Source organism: Chrysemys picta, chromosome 17 (assembly GCF_011386835.1).
Source record: "Chrysemys picta bellii isolate R12L10 chromosome 17, ASM1138683v2, whole genome shotgun sequence".
Taxonomy (NCBI): Eukaryota; Metazoa; Chordata; order Testudines; family Emydidae; genus Chrysemys; species Chrysemys picta.
This window is the reverse complement of record NC_088807.1, coordinates 2,807,426-2,829,294: the sequence shown is the minus strand read 5'-3', so window position 1 is coordinate 2,829,294 and position 21,869 is coordinate 2,807,426. Positions and strand designations below refer to the sequence as shown.

General features: G+C 59.8%; 1 protein-coding gene across 1 annotated transcript in view; it reads right to left on the bottom strand.

Annotated features, from left to right (window-relative positions):
• RYR1 (ryanodine receptor 1) overlaps window positions 1-21,869 on the bottom strand; it is a 97,073-nt gene that overhangs the window by 6,823 nt on the left and 68,381 nt on the right. The window contains 16 exon segments of the mRNA XM_065571867.1: window positions 492-572; window positions 10,792-10,809; window positions 12,547-12,620; window positions 13,055-13,131; window positions 13,896-13,975; window positions 14,092-14,191; window positions 14,268-14,339; window positions 16,519-16,570; window positions 17,092-17,199; window positions 17,636-17,743; window positions 18,465-18,577; window positions 18,865-18,938; window positions 18,941-19,001; window positions 19,555-19,614; window positions 19,983-20,153; window positions 21,505-21,519. Coding sequence (XP_065427939.1) covers window positions 492-572; window positions 10,792-10,809; window positions 12,547-12,620; window positions 13,055-13,131; window positions 13,896-13,975; window positions 14,092-14,191; window positions 14,268-14,339; window positions 16,519-16,570; window positions 17,092-17,199; window positions 17,636-17,743; window positions 18,465-18,577; window positions 18,865-18,938; window positions 18,941-19,001; window positions 19,555-19,614; window positions 19,983-20,153; window positions 21,505-21,519 — 1,264 coding nt within the window.

Sequence of the window (21,869 nt, the reverse complement as noted above, 5' to 3'; positions counted from 1 at the left end):
AGCGCTGCCCAGACACCGCGGCATGAGGGGCGCCGGGACGGGCAGGAGGGGCTGTGCCGGGGGGCGCGCGGGCAGTGGCTGGGGGCTTTGCTCCCCACCCACAATGTCTTGGTCACGCGTTGTCTTGGACTCTGCCTCTGACCACCCGCAGCGCCCTCCCCCCACCCACCCGCCCTCTGCCCCCCCAGGCACCCATCGACCCAGGTACCCACCCACAATCCACCCCCCATCCACATACCCACTGCAGGGCCCCCTCCGCCTGCCTCTTCATCCATCCCCGGCTTCCCATCCCCCATCTACCTGCCCTACCTGTCCATGCGCCCACCCGGGAGCCCACCCCGGGCACTCCCAGCACCCACCCTCCTGCCCCACTGCCCACAGAGTATCCAGCCAGCCAGCTGCACCCCCCCACTCCCTTCACGCCCCTCCATTGCCCTCCCCCTCGGTCTCTGGGCTCCGTGCGGCCCCCAAGCCGAGCCAGCCGGCCGTACCGTTGTTGTGGCCCTCACACAGGAGCTGCAGGAACCGGAAGAGATCCTGCGTGAACTCGTCGTCCGCCATCACCTTCTCTCCTAGAGCGGGGCAAGGGGAGGGGGAGAGACAGAACTGGCCAACGTTAGCAGCCGCGACCGGGCTAGGGGGCCTGGGTGCAGCGCCACCCGGGTTAGCGCGTGCAGGGGGCATGGGGAGAGGGGCCAGTGGCGGCCAGGCAGCCCACACTCTGGGACACAGCACACGGGGGCACCACCCAGAAGGCATTGCTCAGGGCTCAACGCTCTGAGGTCATAAGAGGGAGTAACCACCACCCTGAGTAAGGACGGAGTAAACCCCGAGTAAGAAGTGAGTAACCCCCCACCCTGAATAAGGAGCGAGTAATCTCCACCCTGAGTAAGGATGGAGTAAACCCTGAGTAGGGAGGGAGTAACCCCCGCCCCAAGTAAGGAGGGAGTAACCCCTGAGTAAGGAGTGAGTATCTCCCACCATGAGTAAGTAGGGAGTAACCCCCGAGTAAGGAGCTCAGGATTGGCCCATTGGTTCCCATGGGAGTTGAGCCCGAGCAAGGCCTGCAGGATTCAGCTCAGGTTAGTGGGTTCAGGCAGCATGCATCTCATTAGGGACCCGCAGGGCTCCTCTGAGTTGTCGCCAGTGGCGGATGAGGCGGGCGGGATATTGTTTCTTTTTACCAGCTGGAGAACAATATCGTTACCCCCGACATCCTGGTGCCAGCAGAGCTGGTCCCGGCAGGGTCCCTGCCTGGCCGGTGCAGCGGGCAGTTGGGTGGGGGGGATAAAGAGAATTCAGAGGGAGGAGGGGAGGGTATTGGGGGAAAGGGACCATTATTAACGCTACTGGCTGGTTTAGTGGGGAGCCCTGTGGCATTCATTTAAAAAATTCTGTCGGGGCCAAATCCTGACATCTGAACTCAGGCAAAGAAGCAGGTGGGAGTTTTGCAAGAGTAAAGTCTGAGTAATGTAGGCACAAAGTCAGGATAACGAGGAGTAAAGTCAGAGTAAAGTCAGGGTAACTAGGAGTAAAGTCAGAGTAACTAGCAGTAAAATCAGAGTAAAGTCAGAGTAACTAGAGTAACTAGGAGTAAAATCAGGGTACTGCTGGAATAAGGCAGGAGCAGTCCAGTAATGTAGGAGTAATGCCTGAGTAATGTAGGAATAAACACAGGAATATCGTAAGAGTCGAGACAGAGTAACACAGGATTAATACTGGGGCGTTGTCTGAGTAACATCTGTCACATCTGGCCCCAGCTAATTAACAAGATTAGTGGCAAAGGGCAGAGGGTCAGTCACACCAGCCATACTGCCGCACTGGGCGTTAATCCCATTGGGGGCAGGGGCTGTGTGCCTGGACCCCGGACCGATTCATATTGCCCCACGCAGCGTTAATGACCAGCCTTTTCCCACCGTTCATGAAGTCACTTCCTCCCCTTCGCAGCTGGGATTCTCCCCACTGCTGACTCCCCCTTCCTCTCCCTTGATCACTGGGGAATCACGGCGCTGGGGGGCAGGGAGCAGGGCAGGGGGCAGGAATAGGTCGCCAAAGGTCGTCTCACCCAGGTCTAGGTAGCTAGGGAGATTTGCCCCCAATTGTGTCTGCTGCTGCGCTGTTTAGAGAGATGCGTGTGTGTGTGTGTGACAGTTACAATCCCCAAACCACCACTTACTGAAGTTACTACACAGATACTATCACAATATTAGAACAGAGATACTGCAAAGATGCTACTACATTGTTACTACACAGCTACTGCAAAGATGCTACTACATTGTTACTACACGGATACTTGCATATGGTTACCACACAGATACTACCACAATATTAGAATAGAGACACTGCAAGAGAACTACATTTTTTACCACACAGATACTGCAAAGATGCTACTACATTGTGACTACACAGATACTAACATACTGTTACCACACAGATACTACCACAATATTAGAACAGACACACTGCAAAAAAACTACATTGTTACTACCCAGATACTACCACACGGTGACCACACAGATACTACAAAGCCACAACCCCCCTGTTAACAGAAAGATACTACAAAGTTACTATTACAATATTAGTACAGAGATGCAGCAAGGATTGTTACTATATTGTTACTACACAGATGCTCTGAAGATACTACTACAAAAGATACTATGAAAATACTTTTACATTGTTACTCCAAGGACATCACACTGATACTCCAAACAGACTACAAAAGCACCATATAGCTATTACAAAACTACCATGAAGGTTCTATGAAGATACTACTGCATTGTTACTACAGGACACCACATTGTTACTACAAAGATACTACAGAGACGCCATATAATTTCTAGAAAGACACCACAATATAGTGACCATTCGATCTCATTGACACACCAAATACGCCACAGCTTTACTAGAAAGCGACCACAAAGTTTCTATGAGGATACATCACTACTATGGTGCTGCTACAAGGAACGGTTACTCGCCTTCTTGTAACTGTTGTTCTTCGAGATGTGTTGTTCATGTCCATTGCAATCAGGTGTGCGCACGCTGCGTGCACACCAGCCGGAAGATTTTCCCCCTAGCAGCGTCCGTAGGGTCAGCATGGGCGCCCCCTGGAATCAAGCCTTTGTGGCGCCCAATATGGGACCCTGCTGACCCACCACCCCCTCAGTTCCTTCTTGCCGGCTACCCCGACAGAGGAGTTGGAGGGTGGGTATTGGACTGGATATGAACAACACATCTCGAAGAACAACAGTTACGAGAAGCTGAGTAACCGTTTTTTCTTCTTCGAGTGCTTGTTCCTGTCCATTCCAATCGGGTGACTCACAAGCCCAAGTTTAGATGTCCTCTGATTGGAGCACCGCTCTACCAAAGGCCGCCTCGTCTTGGGCCTGCTGGGTGATCGCATAGTGCGTGGTGAAAGTGGGGTGGAGGGCGCAGTGATCGAAGGAGCAGGTTGTAGCACTCACGTATGCATGACATGATCCACGACGAAATCCGCTGAGAGGAGACAGGAAGACCTTTCATTCTGTCCGCCACACCCACGAATAGTTGAATGGACTTTCGGAACGGCTTTGTTCTCTCGATGTAGAAGGCGAACACTCTGCGGGACGTCCAACCAGTGACGTCTCTGCTCCCTGCCGCTCGAGTGCGGCTTAGGATAGAACACCGGGAGGCAGATGTCCTGGTTGATGTGAAAACGGGAGACGACTTTCGGGAGAAAAGCCGGGTGAGGCCTGAGCGGCACCGTGTCCTTACGGGTTCAGCCGCGGAGCTTGCACGCCGTGAGGTGCAACGACTCAAGCTTCGGGGGCCGGAGACGGCCGGGAAGAACGGCCTCACCGATGCCGGCCCGTGGGCAGAGCCGTGGTGGCGCCGAGGGTCTCTGACTGAGTCCTTCCTCGGCACCGGTTCGCGCAGCGACAGCACCGGCGTGCTGCGCACCGAGGACGCGGCGCTCAGGGCTGCGTCAGGCACGGCGGGCTCCAACGGGGACTGAAAAGCCACCTCCATAAGTAATGTCCGGAGGCACTGCTGTCCTTAAGGGTCCTTGGGCAAAACCCTTTACAGATCTTGCTGCGGTCTCGGAGATGCCCTTTGCCCAGACACTTAAGGCACTAGGAGTGCGGGTCGCGTCTTGGCAGAAACCGGGGACTGAGGCATACGCCAGTGCTGGGGGAAGACGTCGGGGGAAGACCCCGCAAAGGAAACTTCTGAGAAATCTACACTAACTATAACTACTGGAAAAAGAACAGGAGTACTTGTGGCACCTTAGAGACTAACAAATTAGAGCATAAGCCTTCGTGGGCTACAGCCCACTTCTTCGGATGCATATAACTACTGGGTGTTGCGGATTGTGGGGGAGTTAGGGCCCTGCACCCCCGGCTTCCTGCGATTCACCATGACTCTCAGCCAGCCAGTAAAGCAGAAGGTTTATTTGGATGACAGGAATACAGTCCAAGACAGGTCTTGCAGGCACAGACAACAGGACCCCCTCAGTTAAGTCCAGCTTGGGGTCCCAGGGCATCCCAGCCCGCCCCCCCTTCGGGGGGTCAGAGCCATCTCTGTCTCCCAGCCATCTCTCCAGCCCGCTTCCAGCACACTGCCTTCAGCGACCCCTCCCACAGCCTTTGTCCAGTTTCCCGGGCTAAGGAGTCACCTGGCCTTCAACCCCTTCCTGGGTTCTCATGTTACACTCCCAGGAATGCGCCCCCGGGCCGATCCCATCCTCCAATGCAGACTATCCCAGCACACTCCCCTGTCAGCATTCACAGACCACAGTGAGAACAGGCCCAGTTCGTCACATCTCTCCCCCCTTCGAGACCGAACTGAGCAGGGTCACTTTAGCCAGTGACCCGGGGAAGTTCGAACCTATCCCCGTTCCCATGGATGCCCCCGCATCCCTCCAGTTCCTTGGTGGGAGTTACACCAGGCCCCTCCAGTTTCACGCCCCCCCTTAGGTTGGGGTGCTTGATGGCACTCGCAGTTCGCATGTGGGAAGGTTTATGTGGCCTGTGCCCTTTTCCCACCCCCATACCTCTGGGGCTCCAACTGGGCTGTGGTCTTCTCCCAGCGCTCCAGTCTGGAGGTCTGTGCTTTGGGCTCTCTTGGTTCAGAGCCGCCCTTTTTACCTTGGCCACCCTCCGGAAAGGCTCCTCTATGCTGGGCAAGGGTCCTAAAGCTGTTTTCCCCTTGTCCCAGGCCTTCCTGCCCCTCTGACAGGGGTCACAGGATCCGCAGTACTGTCGGACAGTAACAAAGACCCCAGGCCAGTAAAAGCTCCGTAGCAGCCTCTGCTGGGTACGCCAGGTTCCCTGGTGCCCTGAGAGAGGAATGTCATGGGCCCGGCACAGCAGCTGGCGGCGATACTTCTGGGGTACCACCAGCTGCCTCCTGATCCCCCCTGACTCCATTTTCCCTGGGGGAGCCCATTCTCGGTACAGGAACCCCTTCTCCCACAGGAACCTTTTCCGGCCACCTCGTCCCATGGTCTGTACCGCATTGAGGTCGGCCAGGTCCCTTATCTTCCGCAAGGAGGGATCTCTCTGTAACTCGGCCTGGAACTCAGCAGCTGGGACAGGGATGGCCACCTGCTCTTTCTCGCCCGCTGGGTCCGAAGCTGCAGCCTCCCTGAGCCGTGTCCCTGGGCGTTCCCTCCCCACCAGGTTAGGGTCCTGCGCCTCAGGCAAGGCACCCCCCTCAAGGCCAGGGCACAGTGCCCCTCGCCGGCTCTGACTGCGGGTCACAACTAAGGCGGTCTGGGGGCTGCTTGGCCAGTCCTCTAGGTCCCCCCCCATCAACACCTCAGTGGGCAAATGGTGGTGCACTCCCACGTCCTTGGGGCCCTCCTTGGCCCCCCATTTCAGGTGTACCCTCGCTACGGGAACCTTGAATGGGGTCCCGCCCACCCCGGTCAGGGTCAGGAAGGTGTTGGGCACCACCCGATCTGGGGCCACCACCTCGGGCCGGGCCAGTGTCACCTCTGCGCCCGTGTCCCAGTATCCATAAACTTTCTTCCCATCCACCTCCAGGGGAACAAGGCACTCGCTCCGCAGGGACAGCCCCGCGCCAACCCTGTAAACGGAGAACTTTGAATCCGGAGCATCTGGCCCCCCAGAGAAGCTGGCCTGGGGCCCTTCTCTTTCTTGAGCAGTTGATAAGCTGCCAGCCCCTCTTGCGTGAGAAGCCTGCCCCTCGTCCGTCTGGGCCTCTACCAAGTTAACCCGGTGCGGGTTCGGTCTGCTCAGTCTGTCCTTGAGCTTGGGGCACTGGGCCCGAACGTGGCCTCTTCGGCCGCAGTAATAGCAGCTCAGGTCCCGTGGGTCCCCTCGAGCCGGTCGGTTGTCCCTGATGCTGGGCATTTCCCGGGGGAGGGGATTCCCAATATTCCCCCTTTGGGAGGTCCCAGGGTGACTCTCTCTCTGCATCGCGGCGGGCCTGTTCCTTTGGGGTTCCTCCCTGCCACCCCCTGACCGGCTCTTTACAAACTCATCAGCCAGCTGCCCGGCGTGTCGCGGGTTCTCTGGCTTTCTGTCCACCAACCACAGCCTCAGGTCGGATGGGCACCGCCCATACAGTTGCTCCAGTACCAGCAGTTTAATCAGGTCCTCCTTCGTCTGGGCCCCACCAGCCCACTTGCTGGCGTATCTTTCCATGCGGACGGCTAGTTGCAAATAGGAGATCTCAGGGGTTTTATCTTGACTCCGGAACCTTTCCCGGTACATCTCAGGAGTCAGCCCAAACTCTCGTAGCAGGGCCTTTTTGAATAGTTCGTAGTCCCCTTTCTCTGCCTCTCCCAGTTGGCGGTACAATGCCACGGATTTGGGGTCCAGTAAGGGGGTAAGGACCCGGAGTCTGTCCGCGGGATCCACCCGGTGCAGCTCGCAGGCCGTCTCAAAGGCCTCCAGGAAGTCATCCATGTCCTCCCCCTCCTTGTATGGGGCCATGATGCACTTACCAAAGCCCCGTGCAGTCCTGGGTCCCCCCTCACTCACCGCAGCCGGGGGTTCGCTGCCCTTCAATCTCGCCATTTCCAGTTCATGCTGACGCTGTCTCTCTTTCTCCTCCCGTTCACGCTGATGCTGTCTCTCCTTCTCCTCCCGTTCATGCTGTCTCTGTCTCTCTTCACGCTGATGCTGTCTCTCTTTCTCCTCCCGTTCATGCTGTCTCTGTCGTTCACGATCCTCCAGCTCTCTCAGTTTTAGCTCTTTCTCCCATTCCAGCCAATTCCGCTCCCCGGATGCCGAACGTCGCCGGGAGGATCCTCTGCTGGCCGGCGGGCTTCGCCGGGGGGACCCCCTGCTGGCCGGGGGGGTCACGGCGCCTTCGGTATTTGCTGGGCTCCTCCCCACCCTTCCCCTAGGCATAGGAAGGAGGGGTCTCGGGAAGCCCTCAGCAGCCGGCTGACCACTCCCAGCTGGGACAGACACTGGTGCCTGCGCTCCATTTGCCAGGCTGCTTCCCTGAGACACAGGGATCAGTTCATTCGCGCGATCTTCCGCCTCCAGCTGGGCAATGAGCTGTTCTTTGGTGAGCCTCCCAATGCGCAGCTGCCTCTGCTTGCACAGCTCCACCAGGTCGCTCTTAAGCCGCTTGGCATACATCTTCCTGCTGGCCACTCACCGGCCTGTGTGCTCACAGCTCCCCACAGTTCCCAGGGGGACCCCTAGTGTGCCAGCCCTTCTCGAGGTCGCCACCTCTCTGCCAGGGTCGAGCTGCAGACTCCTCCGCCCCTGGGACCACTCGCTGCGATCCCCCCGGGGGACCCTGTTCCTGCAAAAGTCCTTCTCGCTGGTCACACACTCCCAGGGGTAATAACCGTCTCTCTCTCACTCTTCAGCACGCCTGGTCCCCGTCAATCCCCCTTCGTTTTACTGCTCCCCAGTCACTTACTGCAGGAAGCGCCGTCCACGGGGTGCAGTAGATCCCGCCGCTGCCACCAGTTGTTGCGGATTGTGGGGGAGTTAGGGCCCTGCACCCCCGGCTTCCTGCGATTCACCATGACTCTCAGCCAGCCAGTAAAGCAGAAGGTTTATTTGGATGACAGGAATACAGTCCAAGACAGGTCTTGCAGGCACAGACAACAGGACCCCCTCAGTTAAGTCCAGCTTGGGGTCCCAGGGCATCCCAGCCCGCCCCCCCTTCGGGGGGTCAGAGCCATCTCTGTCTCCCAGCCATCTCTCCAGCCCGCTTCCAGCACACTGCCTTCAGCGACCCCTCCCACAGCCTTTGTCCAGTTTCCCGGGCTAAGGAGTCACCTGGCCTTCAACCCCTTCCTGGGTTCTCATGTTACACTCCCAGGAATGCGCCCCCGGGCCGATCCCATCCTCCAATGCAGACTATCCCAGCACACTCCCCTGTCAGCATTCACAGACCACAGTGAGAACAGGCCCAGTTCGTCACACTGGGCTAACGCCGTACACTAGGATAGACACTGCAAAGCAGGCGGTAAGAAGGAACTGAGCGGGCGGCGGGTTGGCAGGGTCCCATATTGGGTGCCATGAAGGCGCGACTCCCGGGAGCGCCCAGGCCGACCCTATGGACTCTGCTAGGGGGGAAATCTTCCGGCTGTCGCGCACACCTGATTGCATTGGACATGAACAAGCACCCGTAGAAGAAAGACACCAGTGTTACTACAGAGACGGCACATTGCTCCTCTCCAGTTCAGAGGCTACAAAGACGCCACATTGGTAACACAAAGACGCCCCGTTGTGCCTACCCAGGGATACAGTCTGCTGTCGAGCTGGCTGGAATCTGGTCAACAAGAGGGTCGCTCAGCCCTGCCCACGCCCGTAGCCCCAAGAGACCGGAGAGGGCTGGGGGAGGAGGAGGGGTCCGTGACGGGGTATCAGACGGGGCGGGCGAGTCCCTGAGGAGAACAGGGAACGTGGCTCATGGCGAGGGCACCGGAGCGCCCTGGTTCCAGCGCGGGGTCCGGGGGCAAGGGGTGCGGTTAGTACTCAGTGCAGATCGGGAGAGGCCACGCTCGGCAGGTACTGGTTCCAGGCTGCCGGGGGCACGCTGGGGGCGGGCCCTAAGCTGCAGGACATGCCACGTGGAGCCACGGAAACACTCTCCCCCTCCCCCGCAAGGCTGATCAGAACCCCCAAGCCTGACGCACCCCAGGGAGGGGGAGACGGCACGGGACAGCGGTCACCGCAGCTCCCCGGCTGGGTCTGCCCACCATAACAAACCAGCCTCCCCGTGGAGACCCTACCATAACAAACCAGCAACCCTGGCTGGGTCTGCCCACCATCAACAATGCAACCCCCCCCGACCCCTCCAGGGAGACCCTACCATAACAAACCAGCATGTGCAACAGAGTGAATAACCTTGATCGTTAAAAAAAATAAAAATGAAAGGGTATTTTAAAATTTAAATCAGATTTTTAAAAAATTTAAATGAAATAGAGGTTTATTTTTTAACAATAAACCTATTTAAAATTAAATTGGAAACTGATAATCAACATCACAACCTAAATTTATAAACCGTTAAAACATTTTAACCCAACTACAGAAACGAAGATTCAGCCCGTCCATATTTGCTGCCAAATTTCCCAGCAAGTCGCAGCATTGAAGTGGTGCAAGTCCCCGGATGAGCCCCGGGAGCCGGAGTTTGCCGATGGGCTAAGCCGACTTCAGGCAGGGCAGAGAGAATATTTTAGCCTTTTCAGTTTATCCAACTAGTTCAATTAATTGGCCAGGCCACCCAAAGTTCAGTGACCGACTGGGAGCCTGTTTCCTTCCCCAGTCTCAGAGAGGACGAGATCTACTAGTTCTACAATCCTGAAAGCCATAGTAACCAGAAATGGCCACTACATTTCACTAGCCACAGACACTTCCTTTGCTGAATAGATCAGCTAGTTTTCACTGCAAAACGCCGCCCGATAAACTTTTTAATTTTTAATGTTTCCAGCCCGTTTGCTTTCATTCAAACGCTGGTTTTGCGCAATTGTCACTGAGTTGAACATTTCCATCCAAACGGGGCTTGACGCAAATCACCTGTAGAAACAGAGCCGTCGTCCAGCAAACGAGAGAGGCACCGTTCGCCCTTCTCTGAAAAAATCACAACCGTAGAATGGCAGACTCTGACTCCGGGCAAGTTAAGCCGCACGAATCGTCAACCAACACCTGTAACTGGGGTGTATTGTCCTAACTGGCAGAAGAAGTCCTGAATGCCGTGAAAGGCTGATGGGAATCGAGCCCTTGGCAGGGAAATAACTAAAAAGTACAAGTGTAAAACCTGATTCACACCACTGATCAAAATTGGCGTTTCCTGCTTCTCTCTCAGACTGAGAGCAACACAGGCTTGGCAAGGGGCAACCCTACCATAACAAGCTGACGTACACAACCCGGCAGCGCACAGGCCCCTGCAATGATAACAAGTGAGCGTGTGCGGCCAAGTAACCCCGAGCGTACGTGCGGTAACACAGCAGCCTCGCACCCACGTGCAACACAACAACCCGTGAGCACCGCTCCGTGCTTGAGAGACCCTAGAATAACAAACCGGCATGCTTAGCTCGTGCTTCCTCCACCAGCCCAGCAACCCTATGATACCAAACCAACGAGGCCGGAATCAGCTCCCTCCAATAAACACATCAGCATAGGTAGGCTGGCGCTCACTAGCAACCCTACGATAACAAAGACGGAGCTGCCCCTCCCCCGCGATGGATGGGCAGGGCCCATGTGGGGGGGCAGGGGGTTCTGATCAGCCATTGGCGTCGGGACAAGCCCGCCGGGTTAGAAAACAGAGCAAGAAAATGCCCGGAAAAATAAACCACCACAGCTGTGGGTTATTTACCAGTTTCCCGACGGATGACTGGGGGCGCCGGTGAGAGGGGGATGGGGGGAGCGGGGGGAAGAGGAAGAGAAGGGGAGGAGAGAGGAGGTGAGCGCAACACGTCACAGCACAAAGGAAAAGGAGATGATTAAAACCAGATTAACGCCATTAATGTGGAGTCGGAGCCGCCCCAGGTGGGACGGGGGGGGAGGGGCGTTATTACAATCCGGATTAATAGCAGCGCCTCACTCTGGGGGGAGCCTGCAACCACACGGCAGCTGTGAACACAAACCGAGGGCAGGGAGGGGCCGCGGTGGAAGGAGGGGGAGGGGGCCCTGGTGCCCCATCAGCTCTAGCCGCAGGGTTCCCCCAGCGGAGACGGGAGGCCAGGCTAGATGGGCCCAGCCCCGTGAGAGCGGCTGATCCAGCCCTTCCCAGCAGCCATTGCAGGATCAGCTCCCCCCTGGGGGCAGGGCGGCCCCGACTCATCTCACTGTGCCCCCCATAACCTGCCCTAGACGTCCCCCTTTGCTGGGCGGTGCCCCCAGAGCCTGCCCTCCCAGCCCCCGCCGCCCGCCCCGAGAGGGGATCGAACCTGGGACCTGCGGATCCAAACTCCCCTGCTCAGAGTCAGGCCTGTTAGCTTAGAGGCTCCAGCAGCCACCGGCCGCTAGGCGCCTCATTAGCGTGAGTGACCCCGCCCCAGGGGCTGCTGGGATTGGGGCCTGACACTACCCCACCACCCCCAGCACCCCTGGACAATAGGTTGCGGGGTGGGACAGAGATCTGCACGGTCTGGGGCTGAGATGTGGGGGGGGGGGCTGGGCCGGGGAGGGATGGGGGGCAGAGATTTGCAGGGTCTGGGGCTGAGATGTGCGGGGGGCCTGGGCCGGGGAGGGATGGGGGGCAGAGATCTGCAGGGTCTGGGGCTGAGATGTGGGAGGGGGCCTGGGCCGGTGAGGAATGGGGGGCAGAGATCTACAGGGTCTGGGGCTGAGATGTGGGAGGGGGGGGCTGGGCCGGGGAGGGATGGGGGGCAGAGATCTGCACGGTCTGGGGCTGAGATGTCAGAGGGGGCCTGGGCCGGTGAGGAATGGGGGGCAGAGATCTGCAGGGTCTGGGGCTGAGATGTGGGAGGGGGCCTGGGCCGGGGAGGGATGGGGGGCAGAGATCTGCAGGGTCTGGGGCTGAGATGTGGGGGGGCCTGGGTCAGGGAGGGATGGGGGGCAGAGATCTGCAGGGTCTGGGGCTGAGATGTGGGAGGGGGCCTGGGCCGGTGAGGAATGGGGGGCAGAGATCTGCAGGGTCTGGGGCTGAGATGTGGGAGGGGGCCTGGGCCGGTGAGGAATGGGGGGCAGAGATCTGCAGGGTCTGGGGCTGAGATGTGGGAGGGGGCCTGGGCTGGGGAGGGATGGGGGGCAGAGATCTGCAGGGTCTGGGGCTGAGATGTGGGGGGGCTGTGCCGGTGAGGAATGGGGGGCAGAGATCTGCAGGGTCTGGGGCTGAGATGTGGGAGGGGGCCTGGGCCGGGGAGGGATGGGGGGCAGAGATCTGCAGGGTCTGGGGCTGAGATGTGGGGGGGGGGGGGGGCTGGGCCGGGGAGGGATGGGGGGCAGAGATCTGCACGGTCTGGGGCTGAGATGTGGGAGGGGGCCTGGGCCGGTGAGGAATGGGGGGCAGAGATCTGCAGGGTCTGGGGCTGAGATGTGGGGGGGCCTGGGCCGGTGAGGAATGGGGGGCAGAGATCTGCAGGGTCTGGGGGCAGCACGGACTCACTTGTTCCTTCCTCTGTCACCATGCCCAGCCCCTCGGCCTTGTTCTGCCGCTCGAAGGCGTTGAGGTCCAGGACGCTGCAGGGAGAAATGGGGGTCAGGAGAGGCCGGGGGGGAGGGGAGTGGGGTGACCCTGCCATCAACATCAACCCTCCACCCCCCACGATGGAGGGGCCCACAGCCTAACACAGCCCAGCCCCCCCCGGGGGTACGGAGCAGGGGGCCACTGGGCGCTCGCCCCGGCCCACTGGGGGATGGGGAGCAGGGCTGTGCAATGCCGCTCTGGGCAAAGGGGATCGATTCCCCTGGGGGTCCCCCCAACGGCTGGCTCCCTGTGGGAACAGGGCAGGGAGGGGGAACAGCTGGCACCAAAAGGGGGTAAAAGGAGAGATGGAGACGGGCTGGACACAGGGAGGAAAAGGAGGCCGGCAGGGACCAGCTCGGCCTGCGGGGCGGGAGGAAGGGATGCAGGCCGGGACAGACGGGGACACACGACGGACGGTCCCGCTCACCTGCAGGTCTGCATCAGGGCCTGCACGCTCTGGAAGAAACCCACCTCCCGCTTCTCCTTCAGGTAATCCAGCATTTTCTGCGGGGACAAAGGCAGCGGCCCTGAGTGGCTACTCAGCAACTACTCCCTCGTTACTCGGCATACTCGTTAGTTACTCAGCCTGTCCTCCCTCGTTACTCAGCCCGTTACTCAGCCTGTCCTCCCTCATTACTCCGCCTGTTACTCAGCCTGTCCTTCTTCGTTACTCAGCCCAGTACTCAGCCCATTACTCAGCCTGTCCTCCCTCGTTACTCAGCCCGTTACTCAGCCTGTCCTCCCTCGTTACTCAGCCCAGTACTCAGCCCATTACTCAGCCTGTCCTCCCTCATTACTCAGCCCGTTACTCAGCCTGTCCTCCCTTGTTACCCAGCCTGTTACTCAGCCTGTCCTCTCTCGTTACTCAGCCCGTCCTCCCTTGTTACTCTGCATGCCTGTTAGCTACTCAGCACATCCTCCCTCATTACTCCGTGTGTACCCATTAGTTACTCAGCACTTACTCCATTGTTACTCAGCCATTACACAGCATGTTCTCCATCATTACTCAGTGCACATTCACTCATTACTGAGCCGTTACTCACTGCATACTCCCCTTGTTACTCAGGGCATAAGCCCTCTTTACCCCACACTCCTTCACCTGGTACTCAGTGTTACTTGGACATGACTGGCTGGTTACTCAGCAGGTGGACGAGCTCCTCGGCCGTGACTCAGCCGTTACGCTGAGTCTCAGCGGGAGCTTGGCCTGTGTAAGGACTGAGCGAAGTGCTGGGGACCTGGTCCTGGGAGCGACGCCGGCCCGGCCGTACCTGCTGCACTTCCACGTTGCCTCCGTTCAGGATGGAAATGCCCAGCTTGAGGGTGGAGGACACCATGGCGCCTGGCTCCCCTGCCGACAACCAAGGCAACGCTGGTTACCAGCCTAGCATATGGCTCACCCCGCAACCTGCCAGCCCCCCGTCAAGCCGCCCCGCTGTCCCTCCCCTTGCGAGGGTCCGATCTCACCTTTGCAGGCGCTGATCATCTGTAGCACCATCTCGGCCGCCCCGCGGTTGTGCAGCCGTGACTGCTGGTAGAGCAGCTTCTGCTTCTCCATCTCCTTCTCCTGCGGGGTGGAGACACAAGGGTCAGCGCAGGCAGGGGCTGGAGCCAGGACCGGAGGTAGGGAGGGGATCACCTACCTCAAATGAGCCTTCGGTCTCCTCCTCGTCTTTCTCACCACCTTCCTCTTCACCTTCTTCAATGTGACAGCTCTGGAAGTGAGAGGAAGCCAGAGTGAGGGGTGCGTGGGAGCCAAATACCACCCTCCCCCCTCCAATCCAGATACTATGCCATTACTCCAGTGATACTACACCGGTACTCTGGAGATACTACATCGTCACTCTGGAGATACCACACTGTCAGTACACTGTTACTCTAGAGACACAACACCATTATTTGGGAGATACTACATTATTACTCTGAAGATACTATACCATTACTCTGGAGATACCAAACTGTCAGTACATTGTTATTCCAGATATACTACACCACTACTCCAGAGATACTACAAAGTTAGTACATCATTAATCCAGAGACATTATAATGTTACTCCAGAGATACTATGCCATTAGCACATTGTTACTTCAAAGACATTATGCTGTTACTCTGTTGTTACTCCAGGGATATGACACCGTTACTCCAGAAACACTATAATTGTTAGTATTTTGTTACTCCAGCAACACTACATTAGTACTATGTACTCCAAAGACACATGCTACTACTCCAGAGATACGAAGCTGTTACTCCATGTGACTTTATTGACATAAACTGGGACTATATAGATCATTGTTGCAACCAAGGTCCTGTAGTGGCACCCAAATCTTGTATAAAGGGGGTCAAATGGGGTGTCTAGGACAAGGTTATGGTTTGCTGGTTATGATTATGCTGTCTATATATGTGTATCAGTTTTGTAGTCAAAGTTATGAATATTGGCTCTATACTGTCTGTGTGGCAAACTTATGCTATGCTTCTGGGTGACATCCCAGACAAGCTGAGATTAGCTCTGCCTAGCCTGCTTGATGGCCCATTAAGGACCATCAGCTATACAATGGACCCATTGAGAGAAGGCAGATACGCCTTGTAACTCAGCAAAGTATGCAGGGACTGGCCCATGTGACTCCAGACTCCATTTTGCTGTAATTTTCCACAGTAAGAACAAAGAGGGGTTCTTACACCTGGAAAAGACTATATAAGGCTGATGCCTCATCTCCATCTTGTCTTCAATCCTGCTTCATACCTCTGGAGGAACTTTGCTACAAACTGAAGCTCTGAACAAAGGACTGAGGACCCATCCCAGCGGGGGATGTTCAGAGACTTGATTTGAACCTGCAGTTTATTCCATCGCTGCTGCAAGCCTGAACCAAGAACTTTGCCATTACTGTATGTAATTGATTCCATTTAACCAATTCTAACTCTCATCTCGATCTTTTTCCTTTTATGAATAAACCTTTAGATTTTAGATTCTAAAGGATTGGCAGCAGCGTGATTTGTGGGTAAGAGATCTGACTTGTATATTGACCTGGGTCTGGGGCTTGGTCCTTTGGGATCAGGAGAACCTTTTTCTTTTACTGGGGTATTGGTTTTCATAACCATTTGTCCCCATAACGTGTGGCACTGGTGGTAATACTGGGAAACTGGAGTGTCTAAGGAGATTGCTTGTGAGACTTGCGGTTAGCCAATGGGATGAAACCGAAGTCTTAGTCTGGCTGGTTTGGTTTGCCTTAAAGGTGGAAAAACCCCAGCCTTGGGCTGTAACTGCCCTGTTTTAGCAATTTGTCCTGAGTTGGCCCTCTCAGTTGGGTTCCGCCAGAACCGCATTGTCACACTCCATCATCGCTACAGAGATACTACAATATTACAAAGCGACACTGCCTAGTTACCCCGAAGCTACTACACTGTTGCTACATCGCTGCTCCAAAGATACCACACAGTTATTCCAAAAATATTATACAGCTGCTACGCCATTGCTACTCCAAAGATATTTTGCCATTATTCTCAAGTTACTAGATTGTTACTACTGCCCACAGGGCTGTGACCTGGGGGCTTTTCCTCCGGCCACTCCAGAGTAGCAGGAGCAGAAGTTCGTGAAGGTGTGGGGGGAAGGGTAAACTGCCCCTTACTGCAAAGCTGGAGTGAGGGGAGAGTCCAGGGAGGGAAGGATTCAAATCCTCTGCTGCTTGAATACCCAGAGAGCCGGGTTCGAATCCGGCTTTGCTCACAAGTGCGATGGGCTCTCCTGAGAATGCTCAAACCAACCTCGGTAAATGATGGGGAGGGGAAATGGGGGGGACACACTGGGAAGGAAAGGGGGCGCTGGGTGGGACGTGCGCTGGGAGGGGCTGGGGGATGAGACGTGCTGAGAGAACCTGGTGTGGACTTGGGGTCACTCACCTTCGCCATGATGTCGGCGTAGGCCATGTACAGATAGTCCTCGTCCAGTTTGCTGAAAGGCAGCGCGTGGGCCAGAGTCAGATCCAAGACCACACGCTCCAGAGAGGCCAGCTGAACAATTCTACAACAGAGCCTGGACCCCGCCTCCCAGAGCCAGGAATAGAACCCAGGAGTCCTGGCTCCCAGCCCCCCCTGCTCTAACCACTAGACCCCACTCCCCTCCCAGAACATGGGATAGGACCCAGGAGTTCTGGCTCCCAGCCCCCCTGCTCTAACCACTAGACCCCACTCCCCTCCCAGAGCCGGGGATAGAACCCAGGAGTCCTGGCTCCCAAGCCCCCCCTGCTCTAACCACTAGACCCCACTCCCCTCCCAGAACATGGGATAGAACCCAGGAGTTCTGGCTCCCAGCCCCCCTGCTCTAACCACTAGACCCCACTCCCTTCCCAGAACATGGGATAGAACCCAGGAGTCCTGGCTCCCAGCCCCGCCACCCACTCTGGGGCCCAGCAGGTGATCACTCCCCAGGCTGAGTGGCTAGATGTGAATGCTGCCCCCGCCCCTGGCACCCACCTCTTCTCCGTCAGCGCCGTGCGGCTGAAGTGCAGGATGAGCTGGTGCAGGGGGTCGGGATTCTTCTCCATCTGCTCTTCCTCCTCCTCCTCCTCCTCGCCCGGTTGTCTACTCCCCCCAGCAGGACAGCGGAGAGTCAGCAGCTGTGAACCCGCCCGGCCCGGCAGCGCTGGGGCCCCCCCCGCGTCCCCGCCAGAGAGAGCCTGGTGCGCCCGGCTTTTCCCACGCCCAGCCCATGGGCCCAGGAGCCTGCCCCACTTCCAGCCTTTCCTCCGTCACTCCTTCCCCCACGGCCCCCCACCGCTGACGTCCTGCTGCCCCCAAGCCTCCGGGACGATGGCGAGAGAGCAGGGAGCAGGAGGGAATGGAGCCCGGTGCCTGGGTGTGGATGGGACCCGGGCAGGGACGGGACCCAGGCGTCCTGGGACCAGTGCAGGGACAGGACCCAGGCGTCCTGGGACCCGGGCAGGGATGGGACCCAGGCGTCCTGGCTGTGGGATATGGAAAGCTCAGACCTCCCCCGAGTCCCCGACCCCTCCAATGCCCCCAGCTCACGGCCAGGTCGTCGATCATCCTGTCCTCGAAGGCGTGCTCCTCCGTGACGATCCAGGCCAGCTTGTAGCTCTCCAGGAACATGTTACAGGCCCGGTGCCTGGGGGAAGGGGCAGATCAGAGGCCTGGCAGGGGTGGGGGGCAGGGATTGACCCAGACTCACCCCCCGGCCGCACCCACTGAGCAGCCAGTGTCCCGCCTGGAGCCCAGAGCCGGGGGGTGGGGGGGGCTGCAAAGGGCCTGGCAGAGCTGAGATTGCACCCCCGTTCCGCGGAGGGCACGGATCCTGCAGGGTGGGGGTGGGGGACACTGTGGATCGGGGGGGTGGGTTGTACAGGGAGCTGGATCCCATACAATGGGAGGGGGGGGCATGGGTCACAAGGCGGGGGGCATGGGTCCCCCAGCAGGGGAAAGTTGGGGGGCACGGATCCCCTCGCTGGGGGAAGTTGGGATGTGTGGATCCCCTGGTCGGGGGTAGGTTGCGGGGCCCAGATCCCCTGGCCGGGGGGAGGTTGGGGGGCCCAGATCCCCAGGTTGGGGGGCCCAGAACCCCTGGCCGGAGGGAGGTTGGGAGGCCCAGATCCCCTGGCCAGGGGGAGGTTGGGGGGCCCAGATCCCCAGGTTGGGGGGGCCCAGATCCCTTGGCCGGGGGGAGGCTGGGGGGCCCAGATCCCCAGGTTGGGGGGCCCAGAACCCCTGGCCGGAGGGAGGTTGGGAGGCCCAGTTCCCCTGGCCGGGAGGAGGTTGGGGGGCCCAGATCCCCTGGCCGGGGGGAGGTTGGGGGGCCCGGATCCCCTGGCCGGGGCAGATCCGGCACTGACCTGGGCATGTTGTAGAGCGGCGTCATGCGGAAGCAGGCGACCACAGCGCGACGGCGCTGCTTGGACAGCAGCTTGTGCCACACGGCCTTCTTCGACTTGTAGGGGTGCTCGGTCTGCGGGGCCGGGGGGGTTAGAGCCGGGGGGCCCACAGCACAGCCCCTCCCCCGCGCTATGCCCCCTGCCCCACAGCCCCTCCCCTGCACTATGCCCCCTGCCGCACAGCCCCTCCCCTGCCCCACAGCCCCTTCCCTGCACTATCCTGTCCCGCCCCACAGCCCCTCCCCTGCACTATGCCCCCTGCCCCACAGCCCCTCCCCCGCACTATGCCCCCTGCCCTGCAGCCCCTTCCCCTCACCATAGCCCCTCCCCCATGCTATGCCCCCACCCTGCAGCCCCTCACCTGCTCCAGGTGGAAGAGCACAGCCGACACCTCCTGCACCCGTCGCACGATCTTCTCGGGCCGGTTGGCGTCTCGGCCTTGCCCGACATCTCGCGGTACAGAGCCATCTGCCAGCGCATGGAGGCGGGGTTCTCGCACTGCCGGGGGGAGGGACTATCAGACACGGCGCCTCGGGGTGGGGGCGGGGACGTATATCGGTCCATAGGGCAAGGGGGGCAGGCCAGAGCCTGGGTGTCCTGGGCTAGGGCATGGCGCTGGGGGGAGCAAAATGAGAGCGGGCCCATGGCGCCCGGGGGGCTGAGAAAAGGGGGACCGGCCCATGGCGCCCATGGGGGCTGAGAAAGGGGGACCGGCCCATGGCGCCCGGAGGGGCTGAGAAAGGGGGACCGGCCCATGGCGCCCAGGGGAGGCTGAGAAAGGGGGACCGGCCCATGGCACCCAGGGGAGAAGGAGAGGCTGGCCTGTGGCACCCAGAGGGGGGAGAAGGTGGGGCCGGCCCATGGCACCAGAGAGGAAAAGGGGGGGCTGGTCCGTGGCAGCCAGGGGAGGGGAAATGGGGGCTGGCCTGTGGCACTGGGGGAGGGGAAATGGGGGCTGACCCGTGCTGCCCGGGGGAGGGGAAATGGGGGCTGGCCCGTGCTGCACGGGGGAGGGGAAATGGGGTGCCGGCCTGGGGGGGGGGACACTCACCTTGCCCTGCAGGTGCAGATTGTTGTTGAGAACATCCCGCACCTCCTCGTCGGTGTCTTTCTGTGGGGGTGAGGGGTGCAGAGTTCGTCACCCAGGGTGAGAAGCCGCTCCCACCCCAGCAGCTCATCGCCACCCCTCCGGCCCAGCTCCCCCCGCCCCTGAAACACCCCCAACTCACTGCACCCCCAAGGGCATCAGCCCCACCTGGTTCCACCGCTGGCTCCTCCCGCTGCTCACCCCGGCTCCTCCCCCACTCTCCCTGGCTCCACCCCCTGCTCACCCAGCTCCTCCTCTGCTCACCCTGGCTCCTCCCCCACTATCCCTGTCTCCGCCTCCTGCTCTCCCAGCTCCGCCCCTGCTCACCCCGGCTCCTCCCCCACTCTCCCTGGCTCCGCCTCCTGCTCTCCCTGGCTCCTCCCCCGGCTCACCAGGGCATAGCGGCCCTTGGCCAGGGTGATGAGCTCCTGGTCGGTGGGCGAACACATGTTGAGGCCGATGGGCAGCATCTTCTTCAGCGTGGCCACGATGAGCGAGGTCTGCACGGAGTAGCGATCCCCCCGCCGCTTCTTCTTGGTCCGCTCCTGCTCTGAGCTGCCCGCCTGGGGGGTATGGGGGGTGTGTGTCAGGGCGGGCCCCCGGCAGTGACCCCCCCACCCCACCCCCCGATCCTCTGCCTCCAGCCAACATGCCAAGGCAGAAGCGTCCGGCCACAGCAGCGCCCCTCCCGCCCTGAGAGGGGTACCTGGCTAGCCCCACCCCCACCAAACTGGAGGGGTGGGGCTTCCCACGAGGGGCGGGGCTTCCCACCTCCATGGGGGGAGGGGAGGAGCAGGGCCACTTGAAAAGGGTGAAAGGGCAAAGATGGCTGGGTAACCCCTGGGGGACTCGGGCGGACACGATCGCTCAGTCACGGACGCTGACAATTCAGGAATCTCCAGTTCTGAACCGGCCGCCCGGCCCAGCCCCACTGCGTGAGGGGAGGGCCGTGTCACCCCCCACTCTGGTACAGCGGGAGGCACAGTGCTGGGAACGGCCAGTGAGCTCGGGCCACGGGAACCCAGGGTCACCTCAGCGGGGGGCGGTGGAAACACAGGGTCCGAGGGAACTGACCGGGCAGAGGATGGTGGGGAAGGAGCTCCCGCCGCGTGTCACGGGCCGCTCGGGGGTATCCCGGGCAGGGGGTGGGAGGCAGAGACACCCCCCCCCCAGGGACACCACAGCTCTTCCCGGGGCGGCCTCTGCCAAGCTTAGAGAGGGGGGAGCGGGACCCCTGAAGGGGGCACAAACCAGGGAGGGGCCAGCGCAGACAGCTCCCCTGCACCCCACCCCACGGCACACGCAATCTGGCAGGCAGGCAGGGCAGCATAATCTGCCTGCGACATCCCTGTGCACCACCTCCCCCCCCTCCGGCTGGGATGTCACGAGGGGTGATTATGAACTCCGTGATCCGGGGGGGCAGAACCCTCCCCGCCCCCCACTCCCCAGCTTTGCACAGCAAGAGCCCAGAAGAACCAAACCGGTTTGGATCAGGAGCCGGAGAGAGCTGGCCTGGCACATGCGGCTTCGGGGCTGAGAGACAGCTGGGGGCAAGGAGCAAACGCCAGGGGGGGCAGAGATCCCCCGTGCTGGGCCCCATGTCACCGGGGAAAAGCCCTGGCAGAGGGAAGGGGTCCACCAGCAGGCCTACCGCACGGCCGCGGGCCAAGTACACCAGGGGCCGGAGGGCTGGGTGAGCCGATAGCCGACCGGCCGGTGACTACAGAGCCCATGGGCCAGGTGCAGCGGGCACCGTCGCTCACCCAACCTCTGGCTCCTGGGCCGTGCGACGCAGGGTACCGTGGGCACACGGGGAGCGGGCTGGGGAGGCCCCCAGCACTGTGGGGGGGAGGGCGGGGGGCTGGCAGATCAGACACAGACACAAGGCGCCATGCGGTCTCCATGAGACGCTACCTGGCCTTCTCCAGACTAAAGGCACCCGGGCGGGAGAGAAGGGGAGACAAGACAGAAGAGACATGTTAGTCGGGCCACGAGCCCCCACGGCGGCTGCAGTGCACGCCCGGGATGAGAGCGGGGCCACCCGGGGCACGGTGCCCCCAGTGCAATCCGGGGGGGACTCATAAGACAGCGCCCTGGAGGTTACACGGGGGGAGGATGGCAGAATGGTGCCCCCAGTGGTTAGATCGGGGGTGGCAGGACAGCACCCTGTAGACTGGATCGGGGGGGCTCATGGGACCACCCTCAGGCACCCAGAGCCCGAATCAGAGTGGATCACGGAGTCACCAGGAAGCCCCCCGCCAGCCCCACACACGGGAACT